A 26,502-nucleotide genomic window follows, 5' to 3' on the forward strand; every position below is an offset into this window, starting at 1 on the left:
AAGCCCTTGCTTCACAATAAAGTGGACTCATTGTCACAAAATCAAACATAGTTAACTGACCATGATATGCTGTACAAATTCTCAAGAATAAAACTAATATATATATATATATATATATATATATATATATATATATATATATATATATATATATATATATATTATAAGGATGACTCCATAAAAAAAACATAGGTCATTTCAGATGCAAAAAAAGCCACACGAGGGATAACAACAGAAAATGTCTATTCTGAGTATCCTATTGCGTAATTATCTTGCATGCATTGTACATGATATGTAATACAAAAGGGATCACCTCATTTGAGGATATGATAAAATGAATAAAGGAGACATCAACAGCACATTAAAAATGTGTACACCTTTGCGGTGGTTTTAGTCATTATTCGTCATCCTTAACTCTCCACGCAAGACTGAATAAGGCATGCTTAAGACAGCCATTATGTTCTTTTTGTTGCCAGTGTTATGCTGATATTGTTTCTCATAAAATGAGACAAGATATGCTTTTTTCGAAACTGCCCGGAGCTCTATCCACCTCTGATACCTTCATGTTGTCAAAAATGCAGTTTAGCCATTTTGTCTGTGAAGAGAAAATCAAGAGAAGGCGTGACCATGGATAATCCTCACAGTGAGTTCTATATTTAGCCCACATCCCCTACAACAGTGTCTTACTTGAGTAAATTGCTTATTTTGTATTCCTCTGGCGAGTGTTTTTGTCCTTGTGGTTGTTTGTTGAATTTGTTTTCCTAGAAAAAAAAGGAGTTATGATTTAGTGACCTACGGGTAATTCAGCACTTCAAATCCCAGTATTTCTGTATGAATTATACGTGTAGAAATAGGAATATATACTTACGTTGGTGCAACTGGTTCATCATCTTTGACATGAGAAGAGAGCAGGACAAAAAGCAGAACACAGAAGTAAAATATGAGAAAAGCAAAATATCCGTGTTGCATGTTTCAGCACATTTACTGCAAAATATATGTACTGTAGTTTCACAATTTTCCTTCATTTGGTGTAAAAATCCACTTTCAGAAACCTGAAATTTACTAGAGATTACCAAATCTTTAAAGGAAAGAAATACTGTGCGAGCTGTGCAGCTGAAAGCACAGATTGCTTTGAATACTTGAATACTAGTGTGGCAGAGTCGTGCACTGGTGGGAAGCTCTGACATCATAGACATGGGAGTCAGCTGCTGAACAAGCCTTGTGTCTGGTGAACAGGCTCAGAAGGAAAGCACTAAGCAGCATACACAGAGGTTTCAGCATTTAAAAAAAAGGTTTTCGGACACTAGAAGCTGCTAATGGCTGTGACATATTTGTAGTAGAAGGGCTGAAATGTGAAAAAGAAAACATTCTGGTATGGTCTCTTAAATAACATCATCTTCAACGCCAAGCATCAAAACATAACCTCTCATGCTATCTGAATCCATGGGGTTCCTGTTCATTTCAGAGTAAGCATATGTGTAGGAGGGTTACAGATGGCTCACTTAAAGCCATCTTTTAATTACACTCAGCATTTTCAGAGTGATTTTGAAAGAGCCTAGTACATGGGTGTGACATTGTGACTGACTTGGCATAAAAACATGAATCCCTTCAAAGCTGTCTCTCAGCATCAATTCTCTGCAGTGCACAGTGGTTAATATCACTTTATGCAGTGCTAATTCCATTCAGCTTATCAACATACAATTTCTAAAAATACACATTTTTAGTAAAAATGTTCTCAGCTGGACCACACAGAAACACTGCAGGAAGAAGAACTTATATTTGTACTTGTATATTGTTGCATTGAGTGACAAGTTAGTTCAAAAACCCACAGACTTGGGGTCAACAAGGTGGTTGGTGTATGACATACAGATGAAAATGTAACCAGTTACAGTGAGATATTTTCCATGCAGTTAAAAGTCGGAGAGATAAGCAGCATTAGCAGCATTCCATGGCAGTAATATGGAGCAGATAATGGCAGTTATAATGTTAGACAAAAAACATGGTTCTGTGAACACTTGGAGGAAGAACATCTGTCGGCATATCTCACCGTTTTCACACCTCACACCACGAAAGCTATGTTTACTATAATGCCTTCGCAAGCACACAACAAACAACGGATTTTTACTGTGTGAGATTGATGGTTGAACACTGCTAATCGTTGTAGCGCATGAAGTCTGATTGCATTAACCATAATTAGCTTTTTGTGTAGCTTTTTCAAGCTTAAAATTTGATTCATTACGTAAAGTGATGTGTTTGTTTTTAGCAAATCCTCACACAGCAAAATTTGTAATTTTAGCAACTGGTTTTGAAACACAGAGTAGAAATGTCAGCCTCTGCCTCACAGCCCTTGGCTCTAGAGTATAAAAGTGTTCAAACACAGCAAAGCCATCAAGAGACCAGAATTCATAATGCACACAGACAGGGGCCAAAACCTCTGGGAATCCGGGATGCTAAAAGGAGATTTTAGAGAGGCCGTGCATGGTGAGCTTGGGGGTCCTCAGTCCTGATTTGAATGACATAAACATGGCAAATATAATCCACCTTAATCGCTTCATTTTTTTCTGGTAGATGAAACCAAACTAGAGGCCATGCACAGAGCTTACTTGAGCTATGTTGTTCGTGTTTGTGCATGTACTCATCAGTTTTGTAGCAATGATTTGTTTCTTCTAATGTTCTAGTATATAACTATATTAACAGGTCACAAACAAATAATTTTAGATGATAAACTAATGTAATTGATTGGAGATGAGAAATTATTATGGATGCAGTTAACCGTCGTATCGGTTCGCTAAAGAAATACATTCTACATTAAATAATGGTTAGTGATTAATAACATATTTTCAACATTATAAATGTGTTCCAGTAGCTATTATAAACTATCTATAGCACTTAGTCAAAAAGAAACAATTTGTTAATAATATTATAGTATATAATAATAATGTGTTGATATTATGTAATTACAAATGATATTTATACTCATTAATGATTATTTTTAACCCCATTAAATGATACATTGTAAGTCTGTCACCCTACGCCATGCTGTGTGATTGCCTTAAGTGTGGGTAAAGTGTATAATGTGGAGTTAAGAGGAAGAAAATGGAGCATCACATCACATCACATCACATCTGATGAACACTTCAAGACATTGACGTCTAAAAGAAGTATATCTATTTAATATTGCTCACACATTTGATTAAGTAAATCTTGTTTTGTTTGGACTACAATTGCAATTTTATACAGCTCCCACAGTAGTTACATAAAAATCAGGATGTACCCTGAAGCTCTATTTGTTTAGTCTGCAGTAGAGTTTGGAGTACAACTGTTGGAGTGATTCATATTAGTGGTTGCGGTTTTGTATTTTGCTCGTGTTCATGATTTATTCCAAAATGAAAAGACGACAAAGCCACATGAGTAGAGGTCAAACAGAACCTGTGGTGACTGGAAACGCCCCTTGGCTTTCCAGACATTTTCATCTTGTCACGTTCTTATCGTGCGGTTTTGTCTGCTTCCTGAAGCACGGGCCATTGCTTTTGTAAAATGGAAAAGCTGATCTTACGCAGGGAAAACTAGACAAAAAAAAGGTAAGTGGAAATATATGCACAAATTGGTTATGTATGTTGACAAAATCAACTAAATAGATTCAGAATTAATTTATTTCTGTGTTTTTTTCATTCCTGTGTTAACGTTTTCATTCTTAGGCCATTAGTGTTTTTGATATTTTGTCATAAGGTGCCTGTGAGGTTTATTTTGTTCTCCAACAGTCAAGTAGCTCTGTAATGCTAAAACTCCTATGGCCCTAATACAGTATTTACAGTGTTTTCTTTTATTCTATAGATTACATTGCATCCTGTTTAAGAGGACTAAACATTTACGTGTTAATAACAGTATATGTTCTTATTGAATTAATGCTTTATAGCCTTATTATTTCTAGGCTAGATGGGTCTACCTGTCCATCTACAGTGTGTCTACTTGATTGACTCAGCCCAAAAAGAGCAAGCAGTGGCCACAGCTACCCTAAATATTTGTGAAACTGAAATAAGGCATGCAGGCAGTTTGGATTTGAATATGTAAAAGTATAATTAATATTGAGGAATGTAACATTAGGACTGCTAACATACTAGTACAGGTGAGCATTTTGAATCACTTGATTGGGCTTTTAATATAAAGATTATGTCTTTTTGGAGATTTAATCCATGTAAAACATTTGACTATCTCCTGTGGAAACATGTCGGACCTTATGGGTTCAACCTAATGAAAAAGGGAATGAAGACACATGTTCATTACACAATAACTGATATAAAAATAAACTTAATACTGTGTTTATATCTCAGCAAAGATCATAATGTTTTGGATGGACTGTAGGCTCGTAAGAACATACACATTGACAGAAATAAATAAAATCTCCAAAACCATGCAGGATCTGTCACTTACCACCCATATAGATTATGTTGCCATTTGGAAAGAAGGTGAAGGGGAAAAGAATAGTAACCAATTAAGTTATATAGGCGGACTGATAACTGTTATAGCTACATGCTGATCACCTCACGTTTATGAACACTGTTATTCTGCTATCAACATGGAAACAAATGGACACTTACCATTACCATTTAGCACTGCACACAGATAGCCAAACTCTTGGAAAGGTGTGCTTTGGACCCTCTGTTGTATACCTAATTTAGATTTATAAAGGGTCCTACTCGTATGCATCCAATATGTGGCTTATATGTGACAATGTTCTCCTTTTCTCCTTTTGCCACATCGGCCGAGAAGCAAGGAAGCAAGCCGTTTGATAGACAGTTGGCCACTACAGATCTCCTCTGAGAGCTGATGCAACCTTGTCGTTCTTGCATCTTTTAACATCTCAGTATCTTAAAATCTAATGGACTCCTCTTTTGATGACATTAAACCTTACAGCCATTGTCCTTTTGGAAAAGGGAGTTAATGGGTGATTCCCTGTACAAATTTCAAGACAAACCTTTAATGATCTACTTAGTTTTTCTCTGAGTTTCAGGGCTGCATGTATAGTAATGTACTTCTAAAATATTGCATTACCCTAAAAGTAAAGACCAGACACCAGACAAATATAAACTTGAATCTCTCAAAGGATTCAAATTGGAATGCTGTAACTTGACCACAAATAATGTCATATCTACTTTCATAATTTCATAGTTTACTTATTAGTGCCTACTGCTTGTAACGGAGAAAAAGTTTTACTTACCCTCAATGATGTCGTCCGGCCTCTTGCGTTTCTCGTACACAACGATGATGACTACTAGGATGATAATTTCTGCGAGCACACCCAGGAAAGGCCAAAGCGGTGCAAGGTGGCTGCGCACCCGAAGGATAGTGGTCTCAGCAGTGTTTCCAATCACATTAGTAGCATTGCATTGGTATATTCCAGGATCGCCGTTTATATCCAGGTTGAGTATGTTGAGCTCCGTGTAGTTGTCTCTGATAGTGATGAAGAAGCGTCCAGTGGAGTTGTCAATGTCCTGGAACACAATGACCATTTCTCAAAGTTGATTACATTGAAAATGTAAAAAAAAGCAGAATTTGGTGAAGATATATAGCATGCTCTCTATTGTGTCTATATATATATATATATATATATATATATATATATATATATATATATATATATATATATATATATATATATATACATACAGTAGGCCTATATGTATATATAACTGTACATATACCGTGTAGGATGTTCCGTCCATTTTACGCCATGTCCAGGTGGGATGTGGGTAACCAACAGACTTGCAGTAAAGCATTGCATTTTCCCCCTCGTTCTTATTTTCACTTCGCTTGTGGCCAGTGACATCAGGTTTTGCTGGAAAGGTAAAATAAATAAATAAAAAGGATCATTAGCTGAGTTGGCAGAAGCAAGACATTCAAAGGCATGTTTTAACTCCTACCAGATGGCATGAATAAGGAAAGCATGATTGGCTGTTCTGACTAGGGTAATAATTTGTGTTATTCAGATGTCTATTTAAGAAAGAGAAGTGTAATTAAGAGTCTCTATTACAATATAAGCGGCTCATTTTATAGCTTCAAGCTATTGAAATCAAGAAGAAGCATAGTCTTTCCAGTTATGTTCAAACATCATGTGCATCACATTGCTTTATTTAGTTATAATCATGGCATTACTTCACAGTATCTCACGCAGAGGTTACTGAATTTGTGTACCATGTTTTCTTTGTTTCAAGGCTTTCCTCTTCTCCACTTGATTCAACAATTTGTATTATTATTATTCTTTCCCTAAAATGTAAAGCTAAAACATGATACAGGGGTATTAATCATGTATTTTAAGGTAAATGGGTATCTACTACTGTACTTGCTAATATAGTTTTAACACCAAATAATTTTAGCACACACTGTAGCACTAATTATATTCTAATTACTAGTGTATACAGCTCCCATGAGTCTTTGACACAGATGTGCAGTCCAAACCTCATGGGGGCTGGAATTGATTAATGCTTACAAAATAACATTACTTTTGCTAAAATAAAGTTTTTCTTTAGTAGTAGAAACTAGTAGGTTTTTTCAGTAGTTCATACCTGATAAGTTTAGGAGGAGAAACCCCAGACAAAAACATTGTTTTTCATGCAGAACTTTTTTTCAGCCGAGTGGAAATAAATCTTCTGTAGATTTATCCTAAATTCACCAGTTGTTAGCATTAGATAATGCCTCATTGCACTATACAATTACAGAAAACTTGTAATACAAAAATGAATTGTCTAAATGTAAGTAATCAACTGGGGAAGCTTCATGATGACATTTATTTGCATTTTTGCCCCCTACTCAACTGGGGTGTCTCTCCTTAAAATATAAAAATAAATATCCATAATGACTTTTAATTAGAAATATAGATGGAAGAAGCCATATTTGTAAAACTACATTGAGTCCAGTAGAACAGAGGCTTGCACAGGAGTAGAGGTGGACTACAATTATTAATAAAAAAAAGGATAATCTTGAGGGTGCAGTTATTGGATGAGCATGTACACCCCAACCACAAAACCCCAGCAAGAGAGAATATCACTCTGGTTGAGATAAAAAACATTTCAATACAATTCATAATGAGGTCAGGGAAGAGGGGGATCAATATGATATGAGCGTTTCCAGATGTTCCCTTTCAGAATAATTCCACTATGAATTCCACAAAAGAGATTTTGAGCCAAAGAAAAATGGTGTAAACTGTCTCTGATTAATGAATTCACTGATAATAAAAATGCAACACAAAGGTTATAAATTCAATAAATGCTGGCATATGTCATAAAGCACTGCAACAGATGCCAAGTCAAAGGGATCCATCAATAGAACACAGTATTTCCCAAAGGTGAGACACAGACTCTCCCTGTAACTCTGCAGAGCATCAGGAAGATAACTGTTCCTGCTTTTCCACTAATCCTCAAAATTACAATAATTCTTTCCATGCAATTAAGCGGGATAAGAGAGAGGCCTGGGGTGAGCATTTTTCAGCTGCGCACAGATAATGGAGCAGGAGGGGTCTGAGCTCTTTGGTGACATCACCCCACTCTAATTATGGTGCACACGTGCCCCCTGAGCAGGGGAGTGGCCAAGCTCATTTGTGCCTTATCCTGACTGTATTATCTCAGTGACAGACAGCACAGAGACAGCCCTCAGAGTGACGCTAAAACAAGCAGAAACCTCCATTTCACACTGCTGACTACAATTACAGTGATTATTAATCTGTGTGTGCTAGACAGAGGTAAAGTGACGTATGAATGTGAGGAGGAGCAAGGTCAAAGCTGTCAGAAAGAATAGAGAAAAGAATGGATTAAGATGACATCAGATGTTAATAAGACATCCAATCAAATCCTTTTTATGTTTAAGTGTTGACATGTTTTGATTTTGATGATTTAAGTGAAATTGTATAAACTTGGACAGTCAATATTCCTTATCTTGAGGAAAAAGTGAATTTGTCAGCACCACGTGCTTAACATTGAACAAACTTTAAGAACTATGAGGTACCAAATATGTATCTGTGGTAAGCTTAGTATCACAGACAATAAACTCCACTGCTGCCACAGAGATGGCTGGGACCGGATTCAGAGCCTTAATCCTACAACATCACAGAACCCTCCATCTGTTGCCTCTGAGCTGAGTCCTGCAAGGATGATCGTGCCAAGGACACTGTAGGCGAGGGATCTCAGTGAACTGCTGCCAGAAGCGCAGTGCAAAGCTGGCTAGCATAACAGTGGGCTTGCTACCTTGGGTCTTGGGTCACAAAAGATCTCAAACACCTCTAGAAAATCACAAGAGTATTTAAGAACTGAAGAAAATGCTTTGTTTAGGTCCAGCAGCGGCACCGGCTCTAAACTCTTACATTATTTTAATGTGTTTTAAGACATCCATGGCCTATTTAAAAGGGCATGCATCATCAGTTTAGCTAAGGAACTGACTTTTTCTCCAGGGGACAGACATCAAGTCAGAGGCCTGCAGCTTAGTGATGGCTAGGACACTTCAGTTTGAATGCCGATGAGTCCCATCATCTCACAATCCAGTGAGAGCAGAACACACATGGTCATCACCCATGTTATGCAATCAGGCAGCGCTTGAAGACCGCCGCGGAATAAGAGGCAGGGCATGTTCAGTATGCACCATAGCCATGCCACGGCAAATTGGCTTAAGCAATACACACGGGCAAGCTTCTGTTGAACCGAGTTTCACTTGCCCTTTCTCAGAAAAGATTCCTTATTCAAGTTGACGGCTTTGCTGTCAGCTTGAATGAAACCAACACAGTAATTCCTCGGTTCAGGTTTTTTTTATTTTTTTATTACATAGACTGTCCTAGTTAACTTTCTCTACTTTTACTCCCATTATTAGTTCTATAAAATATAAAAGTAATTAGCAAACCTTGAACCGTCAGTTTAATTCAGTGTTCATAAGTGTATAACTGCCTTCATGGACATGTCCATTTTGCTATACTGTCTTCTCAGTGAAAGCCAAGAGTGACAACCGCCCCAGGATTGCAACCTGTCATCACCACTGCCGGCTTCACGCGGCTTCGGATGGTTAACGTTTGTAGGACACTGTTATCGCTCCATCTCTCAGTAGAAAACCACAGATGATCAGGTAAAAGCCAAATCTAAAGCCTGGGCTTTTTATGGAATTTTAATACATCGTGAAGCGACAGTGGCATTTTCTGTGATATTTGTGTTACGCACGTGTTAAAGGTTGTGTGTTAATATGTCACAGAGAAATCTTACCTTTTACTTCGATTGTAGCATTTGCATTCGGTGCCATGGCAAATGTGTAAACGCACATGTACTCCCCAGAATCATCTGCCCGCGCTTTAAGGATTCTACAACAAAATACAAAACACAAAACACCAACTGATTCCATACCTTCAATTTACCAGTCCCTTACACTGTACGTAGCCAAGTAAATAAAGTAAACTAATTTCAGTTTAACTAGACTGATTAGTTTGGACTACAGTAGTGAACGCTTGAAAACTTGAAAGCTATGGGAAACAAAATGTTGGCATATGAAACAGCAGCTCTGGATTTTACAGGGAAGGAGGGCACCACAGGCAATTTAGCTGTAATCCTCAGAGAATCACTGATGTAATGTGACAGGAAAGTGACCAATTGGTCTCATCTTGTGGCTAGGGAAAGTCTGGTATGTCTACGGGGCGGCAGTAGCTCTGTGCTCCAGTGATTATAGTGTGTGACAGGAGGAACTAACAACTAGTTGCTAGTTAAGGGTATGGTAGTTTCTATGTAATCAGATGCATAGGTACAGATCAATACTTGACTTTTTTTTTTTTTTTTTTACTCAAGCAGGTGACAAAGTCAGGAGTTACTTAAACATTGATATCATACAATAGTGGCCTGGAGATATCTAAAACTTTCATGATAAAGAACACAACCCTTTTTTTTTCATCAAACATTAGAAAAATGTGTTCATTAATTGCCTCAGTAACGGCTTGAAGATGACGTGTATATTATAAATTTGACGAGTTGTTGTCTCTCCCATGTTAATGGAAAAAAACGTGCCTGCCATGCACAGTGGCTACTTATTGTATGTATTCTGACCCATTTACAAGCAAATACTGACAGTTATCCAAGGAGAACAACAAAAATGTGAGCCACACTCCTACTTTGAACTTAGATCCAATCAGTGTGCTGCCTCTTTCTCAGCAAGGTCCTGCTTTCCAACATTTCCAAGACTTTCTCCAGACCCCCACTGTTTGAGATCGAGATGCGACGATGCAAGATTACCTCAGCATTGTTGTTGGTTTTATTTTTTGCTTGCATAGCCAATTCCATTTTACATAAAACATTTAGATACAGTGTAGGTACATTCTCATTCCATTGCTGGGAGCGCTTACTGTCCGCAATTTCCTATGTCCCAAAATATGTCCTACCTACTTACTACATAGAGGCGAAGCTGTTTGTCACCTGTATGCTGTGTTCCTCAGCTCTGTCCGTGTGTTTTTGATTTCCTGTCCATTCTTCACCCAGAAGCTTTCCTTGTGGGGCGTGTGGGCAGTAGTGAGGTCACAATGCAGGTTGATTTCTTTGCTAGGTGTGTCCGCTGACAGGATGGTCTGATCAGAGGCGTTGATCTTTGGTTCTGGAAGACAGAGACAGTCAAACCTTATCACAGAAGTGGGGCTCAACACAGTTTCAATGCTTCCTGATGATGTAGTAGCTGTAGGCTGTATGCTGTTTTTATACGATCTGTGTAGGAGGGTGTCTATGTAGTGAAGACAAAAGTGCACACAACAAATAAACAAAAGACATAATGTGAACATGAAAAAGCCTTGTATCAAACATTTATCTTTAGAGTAAAAAGGAAGTGATTAAGCAGTATTTCTGGATGGATCAACATTATGAGTATAAGAGAAACTGCTTACAAAACGTCTCTGATATTAAGAAAAACAAAAAAATATCAATTTAGGGCTATTTTCTGAATCCTCTTAATGTACAATCACAAAGCCAGATAGCAGATATACCGTAGCTGATAACTGCAGTCATTTTAGAGTTTCATTTTAACGGAGGAATCTGGATGGGCTGTCCAAGATGGCCGACAGTAAGATTGCATGTTTTTGTCATCAGAATATAGAGGTATTCAAAAAAAGCCATGTTCTTGGAGATCTGAGCTGCAGATTTATAAACTGAACAGTCCTTTGACATTTTACATCACGGCTGAATGACTACCTATATAACTTAATATAACTATATAACTCTAAATTGCTCAGCACACTGGTTACTAAACAATACCAGGGTCCATTTCTCAAGGACGTTCAGGGAAGCAGGAGGTGTCATCTGAGAGCGAGGCGCCTTTTGCTCTGCCTTGAGTAGTGAGCAGGAAGCCTCCTCCACTCTGCCCCTCCTCCTCCTCCTCCTCCTCCTCCTCCTCCTCCTCCTCCAGGGCGGGCCAACCATGGCAACGATGGAGCCCCCGAGGGGAGGAGCAGAGAGGAGAGGCATCATAATCCTACTACTGGCTGCTGCTGCAAGGCCACACTAGCAAGGCAAAAGGGGGAGGAGAAGGGGAAAGACGGGCTACTGAGACCTGCAAGTGTCTTCTATTAGCATTCATGGCACCTTCTTTTTGCAATGCTGTATAGTCAATAGCTATGGGGATATCTCTCTCTCCCCCTTACATCTCTCTCTCCCCCCTCCAAGCAGAACCACATGTACTATTAATAGTATCTTTGAGACATGCATACACACACAACATGAGGTACATAAATTAACATTTAGCAAACACGGCGCAGTGATCCATGGGCAATTTCACCAGAAGGTTGTTTGTAGGACACCTTGTCAGAACTTAAAAAGTGGTAACTGTTGGATAATGTATCGCCATCTCAGAATGTAACGAAACATAATATGTTGCTCCAAGTAAGTCAAGATATAGTGAAATCTGATCACCTTTCCTCTTGCTGCGACTATAATACAGTGCTGCATTTAGATCAATATTGTATCCAATTAACTGCCAGATTGATAAATAGATTTGATTGAATATCAAGTAGAGCTTCATTCTGTTACATTTTGCCATGATATATTAAATCCATTACACTGAATAGCAGAGCCATAGAAACCAACTTGGCGAGGTCTATATTTAGGGGAGCATTACATCATTGTAAAAGGCAAATCCAGGCCCAAATCATGATACTGTAGCACATTACAATGCCAAAGGTGCACCGCCAGAGAGATGTCCCAGTAACTGTGCTGGCACAGAGAGAAAAGTGGGCCTCCTGAGCACATGGTTGAGCTAAATGGTTTGAACCACTCATTCTTCATAAGGATATGCAGTTTTCAAAACATTATTGTGTCTAATTTACAACACACATTTGTGTTACTTTGCAATACAATCAGTAGAACTTCACATATCATTATAGCTGTTTCAAAAAGCAAAGTCTCACAAACATGCACTGTTGAATAGCTAGTTATTAGTTAAGGTGATGAAACATCTGTGTGTATGTATTTGAGTATGAAACACTCACCCTTTGAAGGCTTGAAATGTGTTTTGAGTTTGAGATTTACAGAGGAACCAGCTGAGTTCAGCCTGAATTCATGTGGGCCTCAGTGAATTCCAAATGCCAAATTTCACGCTGGAAACAAAAAAGTGAAAACTCCTGCACCATAATGTACTCCTCGGACGTCAATTCGTATGATCAGTTACATTCCTAACTGAAATTTCACCAAAATACAGCTAAATGAACTGCTTTAATCGGAACTTCAGTTTTAAGAAGGGTGATGAAAAGGCAGTGCGACACTGAAACACTGTATTTAGCCATATTTTGGTGTCATGTTACCAACAATGATGCAAGAGTGGTTAGAGAAGTTTCCACAGATGTTTTGAAAACTGGATACCATTGGAATCAGTTGTATTTGACATGAATTAAAGCTGACAACAGCTGATGTTCTTTGGGGGGGATATGCTTATTTGCTTTCTTGCTAGGAGTTAGATGAGAAGAACAATCCACTCGCATGACTTTAAAGTGGTATCACGGTTCTCATAATAAAAACATTAAAATTGCATTTGCCTAAAAATCCAAATGCCAAAAAAAAGTGATTAACAAACTTTGTAATGGGAATGAATTCCTACGTAAATATACTGATTCTGGGTGTGTTGATTAAGAGTGATTCCATTCACAAACAAAAGGCAAAAGCAAGACAATCAGACTTTGGCATGTTTCCCCAGCTACAAACTATACATTCATATCAATGATCTATTGTGTATAGCCTGTTATATACATGTAACAACTTTGATATTACATGCATATGTGACGGCAACCCGATTTACTCCTCAGTAATGACAGAATATATTTGGTGAGGACTTGAATTGCAGGTTTGATAAGTTATATTGTGGCAGGAAAGTAGTAAACAAGTAAATGTGAGAGGTTAACAGCTGGTGTCCTTTGCACGTCTTCTAATAGTTTAAATTGCATCAGCCCGACACCTTATCAAATAGTGCTCACACAGAAATAAAAATTTGTCAGTCCAATCAGAAGAGCCAGCAAGGATCAAACACCTCTAAGCTTCTCAGAGAGCTTCACTATGACTAACAGCATTCCACATATCCCTGTGCTCCACTGAGCAGAGTACTGAAGCATGTACAGATTAGAAAGATCCAGTAGAAATTCAGTTTGTTTGAATGTTTGTGTGCATAGAGCAGAGGGTTAAAGGATATAATGTCATTACTGATTCACAGTCACACACTTAATGGCTGAGAAGGCACAAGGTTACACAGCGCTCGGATTCTGTTTTGTAAAAGTGAAATTTCTGCCTCATCTGAACGAGAAATGAGACACTCAAGATCCCTCACGTGGTCCGATCCTTTATTGGATTACCACACAAATTATTTGAAAGCAGAAAATGTTTGCTTTTATCAGGAAAGAGTTGACAGCAGGAATCACTCTTTTACACCTTAACGGATCCCTCCTTGTGTCTTCTTACAGTCCCATTTGCACTGTGCCCAGAGTAAGAAAGCCAAATCAAAAGCACCATTACTTCAAAGCACCACTAGATTTCCGCTGCATTTAGCAGGCAGGGCTTTGGAGTAAAGAAAACAATCCACGTAACGCAAGAGACACAACATAACGTTAAGGGAATAAGTATCACAAATAAATCCAGGAACAGGAAATGGGTGAAATTAGGCTACAGAGAAAAAGATAATGATCAGACTATTGTAAAAGAACACACGAGACAGTAAGAACAAAGGTTTGGAGTGGGAGGAAAGAAGAAGAAATGTAGATAGAGACTGGGTAACGTTCCTGGGTTTGTGGTCATTTACAACAAGATGCTCAAGAGATTTTGGGGAAGACAGGGAGTTTACTGAGTTCAGTAGAGAACATAAATATTTACCAAAACAAATAAAGAAACAAAATGTAATGAAAACAGAACATAAAAGGCAACCACTCGCATAAGGGATTTAGACTATTTGATTTTTTTCTTTCTACCAACACTTGTAAAAAGCAACCTAAAAAAATGAAAATGAATAAATAACATTAGAGGTGTTTGTTTTATCTGTGTCTAGCCAGTGACCGCTGTGTTGAGGGTGGGCTCTTGAGAGGTTTTTATGGCCTGGAGTGGTTGGGACAGGGAATTAGAAGTTTGTTCATCATCTAGGTACTACAGGACATAGACCACTCACTCTGTAGCACCAAAATGGTGGCCTGGGCGCGGATCCAGGTGATGGCAGGGTTTTGTCGGAGGTCATTGCGCTTGGGGTCGTTGCTGGCCCGGCACTCATAGGTCCCAGAGTCCTCCAGTGTGAGACGCGTGATGCCGAGCACGCTGACCCCATTGGCGCCGTAGGCCGTGTTGATGGATACCCGGCGCTTACGGGCTCCGTCCCACAGCTGCTTGAAGGAGTCAGCTCTGTTGATCTCAGCATACCACCACTGGATCTCCGGAGTGGGGTTGCCGACCACGTCGCAGTACAGCTCAAAGGTGTCCCCCGTAAGCTTAGTCTCAGACATTGGCGACTTCACAAACCCAGCTGGAGAGGAAAAGTGTATCGGGATGGCAGGGAAGGAAAGGGTAGAAGAAGTAGGAAGGTGCGAAAAGGCCAAGGGATGGAGAAGGAAATCAAATTTAGAGTACATACAAACAAAAGAGTCGATGATTAAAGGCAAACAAAAAAGAAGCAAGCATCAAATCATCGATAGAAGGAGGGAAAAAAAGGTTAATGATTAGCAATCCGGTCAGCGTCAGGGTTCCTGGGCCCCCTAAGGCCATACAACTGTCAGACCAAGTCATAGCCACCCAGCCAAAAGTCCATGCCAACAAGTAGTGCTGGTTTCTTTTCCTTTTCTCTTTTCTTCCTTCTCCCCCACATTTAACCTTACACGGATGAGCGCAACAGGATTTTTGAATCGTACCTTTCATGTGCTTGTGCTCGAGCAAACAGTGTAAACATGGGAAATAGTACATGGAATGCAGTACATTGTAAAGAACACATGTAAAGAACACCTTACCGTAACATTTTATAAAGAACTCTATTTGCACATTCTCACTGAGTTTAATCGGTCACCTTAAAGGTTGGTTTATCAGACGGCCTTGTCAAGTAGGTGACCAATCACTCGAGCCCTTTCTGCACTCCCTGTGTGGCAACAATCAGTGGCACCACTCCTACTCCACCACATTGAGGGTGCCACACACTAAATAAAAACACTGCATAAATAAATCACAGGATTTGTCAAAATCAATGGCTTGGAAAATGTTCCCCTAGAGCTTCAGTCTCACTGACACCACTCAGTCACAGGACCAAATGTCACTTATGAGTTATTAGACCTGCTGAAATTAAAACATATACAATTATGTGTATTCCTGTGTATAGTGAGCATTGTCAGTCGTAAAACTATCAGGTACCCGATCGATAAAATCTTGAAAGTTTGGCCACAGGCAATGGGACGAGTTATTAATTTTTGGTTGGGAAAATACCATAACACAGCCATTAACAAAGCAATTTCCTTTTGTTGCAGAAATTATATTTCACCAGTCCTGCAAATGTGTCTCATTCTTCATTTGGTATATACGCTTGTATGAGTTTGTTTGAATTTGTCATTAATCTTTTAATATGCCACAACAGTGTCCCATAATCCATCAATCCATTTTCTACACCCGCTTGTCCTGTTCAGGGTCACTGGAGTGCTGGAGTCTATCCCGGCAGCACACATGGGTAGGTAGGGTACACCCTGGACATGTCCCCAGTCTGTCACAGGGCTAATGCATTCAGACGGACAAACACATTCACACTCATATTCACACCCACAGGCAATTTAGAGTCATTGGTTCACATAACATGCATGTCATTGGAGGAAGATCCTAAAGGAAACCCATGCAATTCTTGTCTATGATATTCTAGCATGTTAAATGACCCTGTTTTTTTTATTTTAAAGCATACTGATGGAAAATGCTCACATCAGTTTTGAAGGTCTGCATTCTGTGTTGTCATGCAGATATTGTACTTGCTCACATATACTGATGCCAATTTTCATGGTTTATATTTGTTTCTCAGAGCTTGAAATGCCTATTAAAAGCAATTGACAGAAATTGTCACAAATAGATGTAACTGTATGTATGTATAAACTTAATCTCTTCATCCATATCAGCTTTTGCTGGTAACGCCAGAAATTAGGTCAGCCAGCTCTCATTTTGAATAAGCTGGACTTTGAGAGCAGGTTTTCAAAATGCACATGTGGTCACAGTGGAATAGGAGTTAGGATAGAATCACACACAGCTGACTTGTGCTCTTACAGCAACATTTACTTCATATAAGGTGGAACCTGAACACGCGTTCATATCCCCAATACATCATGCCACTGGCATCTGATCTTATAGGGTGTTGTAAAAACAGACCTCATTTTTTCCTAACAACCTTGCTGCCTTGTGGAACAGGAAACACATTTCAAATAAGAAATGCAGTGGAATTAAAAAGAAAATAGGATCCATAAGCATTATTACCACAACTGTGAGTGTACTATGCTGTGCCTGATTCATGACCCTGTTTCACATCAGTAGTTAGCCCAACAATACACTGTCAGCCTTAATGAACCTCATCTAATGACAAATCACCTGGACCAGAGATACTGTTCTCTGCCGCCCCTGCAGCCTGTCAGCTGTAAACCACACGTGCTTGAACAAAATAAAAAAAAGACATTGCCTTAACTCTGCCCTGAATTGTTGTAGAGGAAATGGGAACAAAGAGCCTGTGGTCTCTCGAGTGTTAGACTGTGTGTTGCGTCTAAATACAACAGCTTACAGGCCCTCCCAGATCTGTCTGCCCTGCTCAAAGTAATGTATCATAAGCACATAAACAGATAAGCCTGTGGAAGCCTGACGAAGGAGTGTAAACAACTACATCCAGCTCTCCCCCACAATGAAGCCAGTTACATTTCATTAAGAGAAAAGAAGATAAATACCCATTAAAGGGTTTACAGTACATCGTTCTCTGTGCACTGGACTCAACAAATTATTTCACATACTTAACAATACAAGGATTTTAGTTAGTGCCATGGTGACAAGTCTGTTGCTTTACACCAGTTTGTGACTCACATGAAAATGAATTAGATGATCAGAAAGAAAGAGAGGATACTTTAGCAAATAAATCTAATAATGAATGCAGTATTCCTGCAAGAGATGTGTCTGAGGATATTTGGTGCTTATAACTAGTGTTTCTGTGTGCGATGCCTAGAGATATGCAGAGTAATTAGCATTTGTTTCTTTTCTCTGGAAACATCTGGGCCCATCACGCTCACCCCATAATCCCAGAGGGTGAATCCAAGCCTATCCGCCTACACTGTTAAAGCAATATTTCAGTTTGACAGAACATTTACTATGGCATTCTTTACTATGATTATGGGTATGACAGTAAATAGGCTCAGCACATGGCACAGATAACTAATGGCTGCCATGCATAAGTGCTCATAATCACAGGATAGTATCTGCTTTAAAAAAAAAAGTAATGAATGTCCTCCAAGGTGATGGCAAATTAAATCAGAAAAAGGAACAGATGACTTCATTTAAATTCAGGCTGAGGGAGGCTGTGTGGAGAAATACCCACAGAACAAACTACAGACAACACTCGGCCAATGAGCAGACCAATTTTGGTGTTGTTTAAACAAGGAGCTTATACTGGCAGTGAAAACAAAACACTAAGCAGCCAGCCGGTACTCATAAATTTCAAAGGCGTGCTAGAAGACAAGAAGTGGCAAAGACAGGAGCAATGGATGGTGGTCAGAGCTCAGCAACTTGAAAGAAAGACAAGCAGAGCTACGTATCGCATCATCGTATGTTACGATGAGAACACTTTCACTGTTGTATGGTGTATTTATGTGTATAGTAGGCACATCTTTCTGTTTATTTACTGAAAATCTTGTTAGGGCTGCAACAGACAGCAAGTCTTAATTATCAATTAATCTGTTGATTCCGTTTTCAATTAATTAAAATATTGTTTCGTTCAAAGTGTCAGTAAACTGTAAAAAATGGATTTCACAGAGCTGAAGATAATGTCTTCAAATTGATATTTCTGTCGACCGACAGCCTAAACTCAAAGATATTCAACCAAAAACAATATAAAACTGAGATGCAGTAATTTACCAACTGTAAATTATTGGTAAATTGGTAAATTACTTTAACAATTAAGCTCTAATCAAAATGGTTTCATGAACTAATGAACTAATTCATGAATTGACTTATTGCATGGCAATAACTTTTGTAAAATTATGTATATACAGTATAGAAGTTCCACAACATGACAAAGCCACTGCACAGTTAATGTATATTTGTATGTGCAAATGAAAACAGCAGACAACAAGCTCTCTAACACATAGATTGACAAAGGAAATAATAAAACAAAGTAAGTGAATGCCGGTAGTATTAGTTCCCATGAACTACTAAAGGCCTATCGACTAAAAGCTTATTGCCCTTTCCTCAGTTGCTAAAGGTGGCTAATTGCTATTTCTTGCGGAGCTAACATGTGGATGTTCTGTTTCAACGGATCCTTCCCAGTGGCTGTTCGAGTTGGTGTGTATTGTAATGTTACATGTTAAACTATTACATTTGCAAGACCAACACAAATGAATACATACCAACATATTAGCCAAACAGACCTATAGCTGTGGTGGAGGTTTCTCTCTGGTCAGTGTCACGGAGTACATTAAGAGGTGTTACATCAATAAATGTAGCATTCTCAAAAGAATATTTTAGGTAAGTTTAAACAAATGGGAGCGCAAGAAGAGACATTATGTTTTTCTCTATTTGAATTCACAATAAGGCTAACATCTACAATTGAATGTGTGCAGAGGTGTGGTTGCTATGGTGGCTGGTATGCAATCAGACCAAGGAGGTCAAACATGTACATGATGCTGCAGATGATTTAACAGAAAATGATTCAACACAAAATAATGAAATCCCTCACAGTGCCATGTCTAACTATACTCCCTCATGACATGTGCATGATAGAATCCCAAAATAACCTGTAAGGGTTTTTTTGTGACAAGCTCTGTCTTAGCCTGTGTGGAAGTCACAGTCATTACAGCCTACCTACTCCACTGATGTAGGTAGAGATGAGAGCTCCCCTGAGGACTGACAGCAAGCCACACACCACCACCACCATGCAGCCTGAGAGTGAGTCAGCTTCCAGAGAAAGCAGCAAGTAGGAAACCACCCTAGGGCCACTGAACTGGTTATGTGCTAGTAGGCAGTTGGTGTGTGTTTGGGTATGAGTGTATCTTTGTTGTACCTGCATGGTACTGTGACAGATATGTGCATGACACACGAGATCATGTAGTTCTGACGATCGTTTATACGTCAATATCTTTCACTCACTGTTGTTAGATGAAGGAATTGGTAGCAGTTGTATTATGTGACAATATTACATACAGTATTACAAGTCGCACAAACTCATGTTTGTCCCTCCTAGTCAAGTTTTTTTGTTTTGTTTTACTTTTGCTTTGTTACTTACAAGTGACAGATTTTGGGGAAATGTAAAGGCCACCCATATCCACACAGGTGTTTCAGTTGTTCTTGACGATTTTTGGCCATAGCTATCCTGGGAATGTGTCAAGATCACCAGTTACCAAATACCTAAAAGAATCAGAAAGGTACAACTTACCCTGCCCTAAAAAGGCCACAAAACAAATGAGGAGAGTCAGGGAGTTGTCATTCAAGGACGGTTTGCACACACCCTCACACTTCTGAGAAAATGTCAGATTAGGCATAAATTAGAATACCGGTGTGAGTTTACTATGGGTGTCTATAGATCAGCCACAATATTTTGATATTTTGTCATGATCCGTTCATATGGAGTCAGCCTTATTATGTTTTCGTTTGTTTTCCTTTACATTTTTTACTGAGGGTGATTAACACTCTTTGACACTTGATGACAACACAAGTACTGCTAAAATGTTCCCGCTGTTAGAATTGCATCTTTATCTTGTACACAGGGAAGGTTAGCCTTCGAGTTTTAAAGCACCTCTATTACGCACAGTAGTTGGAAAAAAAGCCTTGCAATATGGCAACCAATCTAATGGCTCAAAATGAATAGTGCGAACAGACTGCATTCTCTATGGGGGTTAATTCCAACCATTGGCCCTAATAGGGTGCTATATAACACAACTTTAGGAAAAGTCACAGACTGGGGGACTTGAATATTGTATTGAAACAAAGTTATATGCAATCGGAGTCGTCGGAGTCGTTGTTAAGTTTAACCCATGTTCTGATTGTAGTTGAACAATGTTATCCTCCTTTATGAGTCAAAAAGTTAAAAAAAATATTAAGCTTAATGGGCCATATTGGTGGTTTTGCATGTTATTCCCAATTAACTACGAGTCACAAGTACTGCATATTACTGCCAGCCATTTATGTAAATTCTACAATATTTCCCACTTAAGCTAAATTACACTACTGTACATTGAGACTGGTGCATACCTATATTAAATGGTTGCTGTTTGTCAGCTGAAACATAAACTGTGTTCCAAATGGCATACTTCTTTCTTTTTACCTTTAGTACATACTGCAGCTGTCCTTACAAAGTACATACCATCGCATGTAGTATGCATTCAATTGGGACAAACTACTTCATCATAACACCTTGAACTTTAATGCTCTTGCTCATATATCTACTGAGCAGAAGACTGTGGGTCAGAAGAGCCATAAAAGCATGCTGGCTTGCATGCTGCAAAATGCAAACGGATGCAGGAGGACATCCTGGTATTTTTGGCATACTGTATTTGATATACTATGTATTGGGACGTACTAAATCTTTATTGTCATACTAAATAGTACACTAGTATGGGTATTGGAATGCACATATACACTGCTCGCAACTGATGTACCAAAATCACTTTATCAATAAATGAATAAATTGTTCTAATGTTTACTATGATGAAGCACATGCGTCTGTATTCGCTAAAATGGATGTAAATTAATAATGTATGCATGGACAGTAGGTAATTGCTAAATAGTAGCAGCAGTTGCAGTAATGTCCAGTACATGTCATAGTTTTTGTTTATGAAACCGATACATGCAAAACACCTAGTGTTAGTCCGAAAAGGCCATTTTCAGTCCCAAAATTCAAATGTAGTAATATCAACATTGGCATGTTATACAGGAAAAATGCTATTGAATGTCATGTAATAGAAAGTTTACTTCAAAATTGACCAATTCATCAAGTATTCATATAAGAACTTCAGATAGTTTGGAATATACACATTGAAGGTGTGATATGGGGTGTGCAGCTAAATTTGTGTCAGAGAGGCTGTGATGATGTAAAGCCTTGAACACACTGATGACGGGAGTGGTTATAGCTTTCCTCGCTGACTTTACCACACCACTGAAATACAGCATATGCCTCGTTTGATGTCACTGCATTGGAGCAACGTGACAAAATATTGCCATTACTTGCAAAGCTGAATTTCCAGAAAAAAGAAGGCGTTGGGCCGACCGTCTCCATTTTGCTGGTAATACTTCAGTCTGTCATTCAGATCACAGAAGAGAGGCAACAGTTTAATGAGATTTAAATCCCTATAACCCCTGTGCTGGGTAGAAATGCTCTAATCCCATCCTCTAATCACAACCAGCGAGCACTTCCTATTTCTCTTTCAGAGGTCAAAACAAGGGAATTCAAATTATTTGATGTTAAATCCAAGAAGCGCTGAGACAGGTGCATCATGGGACACTGAATCTCATCATCGAAATAAGAAAGAAAATTCTAAAATTAGAAGAACCACCCCTTCAGGAGAGTCTCTCCCACTACTAATTGTTCAGTTCCAGGGTGATGAATGCTGTTCCTAAATACTTCCAAGTATTATTAATTGTCATCTTAAATGAGCCTGGTATTCTGAACGTCAGTTGACATGAGCCTGTCAAAAACAAAAAGCAACCTTGTGTCTGCTGGGTCACTAGTTCAAATACTCAGGTGGATGGGAAAAATCAGGCCTGGTATGAATGAAAGTAACCTCTTTGTTATTCTGTCTCTGAGCTGCCCTTGTGCAGCAGACTTAACTACTGGCTGTTCCGGCAGAACGGGGCTGTGGCTAAATTGGTGAACTTCCAGCTGTGAATGTGTGTAACTGTATGACTGAATGAAGCAAGGTGGTGCTGAAAGAAACAGCACGCATGATGAGCAAAAACCTTCCCTTGACAAATCACTATTGAGATAAAAAGAAACTTTGCTCACCTTACAGTTGCGCATCTAAATACCTGCAGTGTGTTTTATACTGCTTGATGCTGCTCCTAATCAGTGCGGTCCATATCAGATTTCACAGTGGGCAGGCGTGACTCAGTATAAGAGCTGGCTTGAGTCCCACAGCATATTTTCCAGACTTACAAATGTGCCTTTGTCCAGAGCTTAGACAGAAACATGATAATGGACAAGCTGCTGCATCATATAGGTCTATTGATTGAATGGTATGTAGCTGTAAAATGCCACTTATTGACATGAATAACAGTCATTGCAGTGCATATTGCAATACATGTGGGCATATAGCTTTCTCTACATCGTGTCTTTATACTTTGATTGTGTAACCTTAACAAGAGCCAGTCTTTGCTGTTGCGTGTGCTCAATCTTAAGCAACTGCTTTCAGTTAAATGACAGAAAACAAATATAAATAGTTCATTTTTTTAATATGGAAGTAATAATATCAGCTTGTAATGCTTATGGTTGTCTTTGATGTGTTTTGATTCACACAGGCAGCGATAATAAACAACAAAGTTGGCAGCAGGAGCAGGCTACATGCTTCGTGGGGGGAACTTACATAAGACTTCCTCAGGTCAGCCCCAGCCACCTTCTCAACAGCCTTTATTTTCTTTGCATAAAGATCACATCATCTCTCAGCTTAAGTCGTTCACAGCCACCTAGCGAGCCTTTAGAAGGCTGTGCAGCTGTGCACAAGGCGGCCGTCCATTAAGAGTTAATGAATTCACTTTCACAAAAGGACCTTAAAGCCACAGTTCTCCGTGCTGTGTCTCGGTGGTAAAAATAGAAACGAGGCAGAATGGACGGATGCTATTTACAGTCCTCCAAATAACTGTCGCAGGAACTGGCCACCTATAGTAGGCCTACTTCTCCCTGAACATGAGGCAATAGTGACATGAATTCCCCCAGCTTCCCAGACACAGTGATTACATCTCATGGACTTATAATTATTATTATCCCCCACGCCACTGCCTGAACTCTGTAAAATCACAGGAAAACCTGGGATTGCATAAGAAGCCATGCACCTATTAACTTTAATCTGAACTGTGAGAGAGAAATGAAAAGGCTTTTGGATGCATGCAATGTGAGCAAATATTAAAATATTACCAACAGTGTTAAAACACCAACTGCAGCCTGTTACTGTGATCAAACCTGGGATGAATGATGGGTCTATTTAATGAAAATGAAATGCCTGTAGATTAGCGATGACTTCAGGATTTCTACGTTAAACAGCACCCATGCATTTAGTGGCAGGGTGGCACCAGTCTGTCTCCCACTGACCCCATTGTTGTATGTGTGTTTCTGTGGTGTGACCTGGGCCTCAGTGAGTGGGCACTCACACTGGGCAAAGACCACATGAAGTGTTTGGAATGCCTTTGCTTCAGCTTTATCAAACAATGGAGGGCTTATTGGGTATTTGATTTTCCAGATAGCAAGATCAGAGAACACCTCACTGAGCATGCACACACTTCAAGCACCTCAGAGAAATTAACAAAGAAGAAATAAATTCAGGGGGATAATATTTTGTTATATAAGTGCTGTGGTATTTTAGTTTCTTTGTGTCCTCACAAGACGAAGACGTAGGTTGTTTCTGTGCTTTCTTGTTAAATGGTCTAGATTTTACTTATTGTGCTTCTTTTCATTTCTGCATATTGTGTTTTACTACAAAATCTGCACAAACGGTTTCAATGTTTTACAGTTTAATTGTTGAGACATAAATATTCTGGAATAATTCCCATTTCAAATATTGGAGAAATAAATCCATAAAAGGTAGGACAGCGCTGGAGTGAGGTTTTACACAACCCTCTCATCACAATGCACGTCTTAATAATTCTTGCATAGTGGGTTTCCAATTATCCCACAGAAAAGACGAGGTGGACATTAAGCATTAAAATTTAAATGCACTGCCTTATTTTTCTGTGAAAAGAGATTATATCATCTCAGTGATACGGATTTGTCAACACAAGTGTCTTGACACGTGGGTATAGAAGCGTCTTAAATGATATTAACACAGGAAGTGATTGTTCCATTTGTATATCAAAGCGCCAACATCTTCACAATCATGTCAGGGTTGCTCGAGGGACCCATTGAGGTTCTTTTAAAAATGGAAGAAAAAATTAAAAATAAAGATTCCACTTTCATCTCATGAGTGGCTGCTGATTTGTGGGCCCCTCTGGGTGATATGATTCAACAGAATCTGAAGTCAGGACATGCTGTGTCAGAGGAGGGCAGCCTGGAACACCCCAACAGCATGCTACTGACATTTACCTCCACCAAATCAGTCTTATTATGATCAATGCGCAGTGAACTTATAAAATTAAAGACACGAATGAACATCCTCTTTTAACTAACTTTTGTTTGTGCCCCGTCTTTGAATATTTGAAAAGGACAAACAACTGGTGCTCAAACATGATAATCTTTTAACTAAATAAGGCTGTTATTTGTGTACGCGTTTAGTTTTGCAATAAGCACAGACGGAATCAGTTGGGCTTGAGAGAAAGATCAAATTAAACCAGCATGACAGGAAATGTGGTGTAACATGGGCAGTAGTTTTGTCAATCAAAAAGATGTGTAGGCCCAATAACTGTGCTCAAGAAGGGCCTGGTATTTACAGTTGGCCTACACATAAGGTGCAAGTCTTAAGCCCATGTTGGGCGTTGATAGTATGTTACTAGATCAGCAGCCTTAGCAGTTTAGTCTTGCTTGACACACTCTGCTACCCAACCTTCCTTTGACTATACAAACTGCACACTGGCAGCCTAAGGCTACCCAGAGGCTACTAATAGCATGTAAATATCCACAACTTATTCCAAGATGGTACATACCTCAGTTTTGTTCCCAGCAACAGTACTTATTGTCTGTTTTAAAACACATTTGAAAACATATTCAATTCGTTTTTCCTCTCACAGACACACCTACAGCACATCCTACTCAGTCTGTTGACAGTAAATAACCTTGCCAAAAAAAAAACAGAAATGTCACAACAACGTCAGTTTTCTTTCTGGTTCATTAGTTAAGAGTGTCAGTGACTGAATCCCATTTGTTGGTGTCTAACTCTGGCCTTGTCGAGACGCGCGTGACACTATAGTAGGAGCGTTAACGCAGTCATTCTCCAAATCCTCTTTAGGAACATTTCGCTCGGGCGCCCTCGCGCAAGTCAAGTCACTTTCCCTTCAACGCGTTGTTTACAATGATGCCACGGTCACAGCTGCTTTCTTACCGTTTTGAGCCGAGATGAAAGGCAGCATCAAGTTCCCCAGAAGGACCACCGCCAGCATCACTGCGTTAGGATGCATTGCTGGGGCTCGATGAGAGTATCAGGGTCTCCGTCGGACGAATGTGGGAGGAGAGATCGTGTATTAATCACAAGATCTAGAGAGATGGGCCCAGCATAGCACCGGGTTCTTTCAAAATAGTCTGCCGAGGATGATTTAAAAAAAAAAATGTTTGAAGAAATGTGTCCCTGATTCAAAGACCTTTTGAGGACAGCTTGTGGGTAAAAGGTCCGGGACGAGGCCAGCGGCTCAGGGATGCCGATGTGCGGCCATAAGGCGGTGAAGAAGCCCCGTCGGATTGCAGAGGAGAGGTCTTTGGATGTCAGGGAGATTGTCCACAGCGTACTTCTGAAGATTCAAAGATGCGCAAAGCTATGCGCAGAGAGATGCGCATTTGCGCGCTCGCGGTCACGGTTTGGTGATTAAAATGAAAGTACCGCAGAAATTATTCGCGACGTGATGGGGATGTATCCGAAACATAAGTCTGTTCCAAAAAGAGGGAACAGATGCTGGTAGGACACCAACGGCAGCAACGACAAGC

General features: G+C 39.3%; 1 protein-coding gene across 3 annotated transcripts; it reads right to left on the reverse strand.

Annotated features, from left to right (window-relative positions):
* Nucleotides 1–687: 687 nt before the first annotated feature.
* Nucleotides 688–26,502, reverse strand: nptnb (neuroplastin b). Of its 3 annotated transcripts, none has more exons than XM_068730377.1 (8): nucleotides 25,907–26,502; nucleotides 14,638–14,985; nucleotides 10,431–10,605; nucleotides 9,237–9,331; nucleotides 5,703–5,836; nucleotides 5,219–5,492; nucleotides 869–878; nucleotides 688–761 (listed from the first exon to the last, which is right to left on the reverse strand). In XM_068730377.1, the coding sequence occupies exons 1-8, from the start codon at nucleotides 25,980–25,982 to the stop codon at nucleotides 701–703; spliced, it is 1,173 nt and encodes a 390-aa protein (XP_068586478.1). In that variant the 5' UTR covers nucleotides 25,983–26,502; the 3' UTR covers nucleotides 688–700. The 3 variants fall into 3 exon arrangements, with proteins under 3 accessions (XP_068586478.1, XP_068586477.1, XP_068586479.1); XM_068730376.1 differs by having other exon boundaries at nucleotides 869–890; XM_068730378.1 differs by lacking the exon at nucleotides 14,638–14,985 and having other exon boundaries at nucleotides 869–890; nucleotides 25,907–26,500.

The sequence above is a fragment of the Cebidichthys violaceus genome, unplaced genomic scaffold (genome assembly GCF_023349555.1).
Source record: "Cebidichthys violaceus isolate CVI_PGR_0920_01 unplaced genomic scaffold, fCebVio1.0.p SCAF_5, whole genome shotgun sequence".
In the NCBI taxonomy this organism is placed as follows: Eukaryota; Metazoa; Chordata; class Actinopteri; order Perciformes; family Stichaeidae; genus Cebidichthys; species Cebidichthys violaceus.

Coding starts and splice junctions, on each gene's coding strand:
- nptnb (XM_068730376.1), bottom strand. CDS start 25,982: ATGCATCCTAACGCAGTGATGCTGGCGGTGGTCCTTCTGGGGAACTTG. Junction 5,837..9,236: donor TGCTACAATCGAAGTAAAAG/GTAAGATTTCTC, acceptor TTACCTTTCCAG/CAAAACCTGATGTCACTGGC. Junction 5,493..5,702: donor TGGACGGAACATCCTACACG/GTATATGTACAG, acceptor ATTGTGTTCCAG/GACATTGACAACTCCACTGG.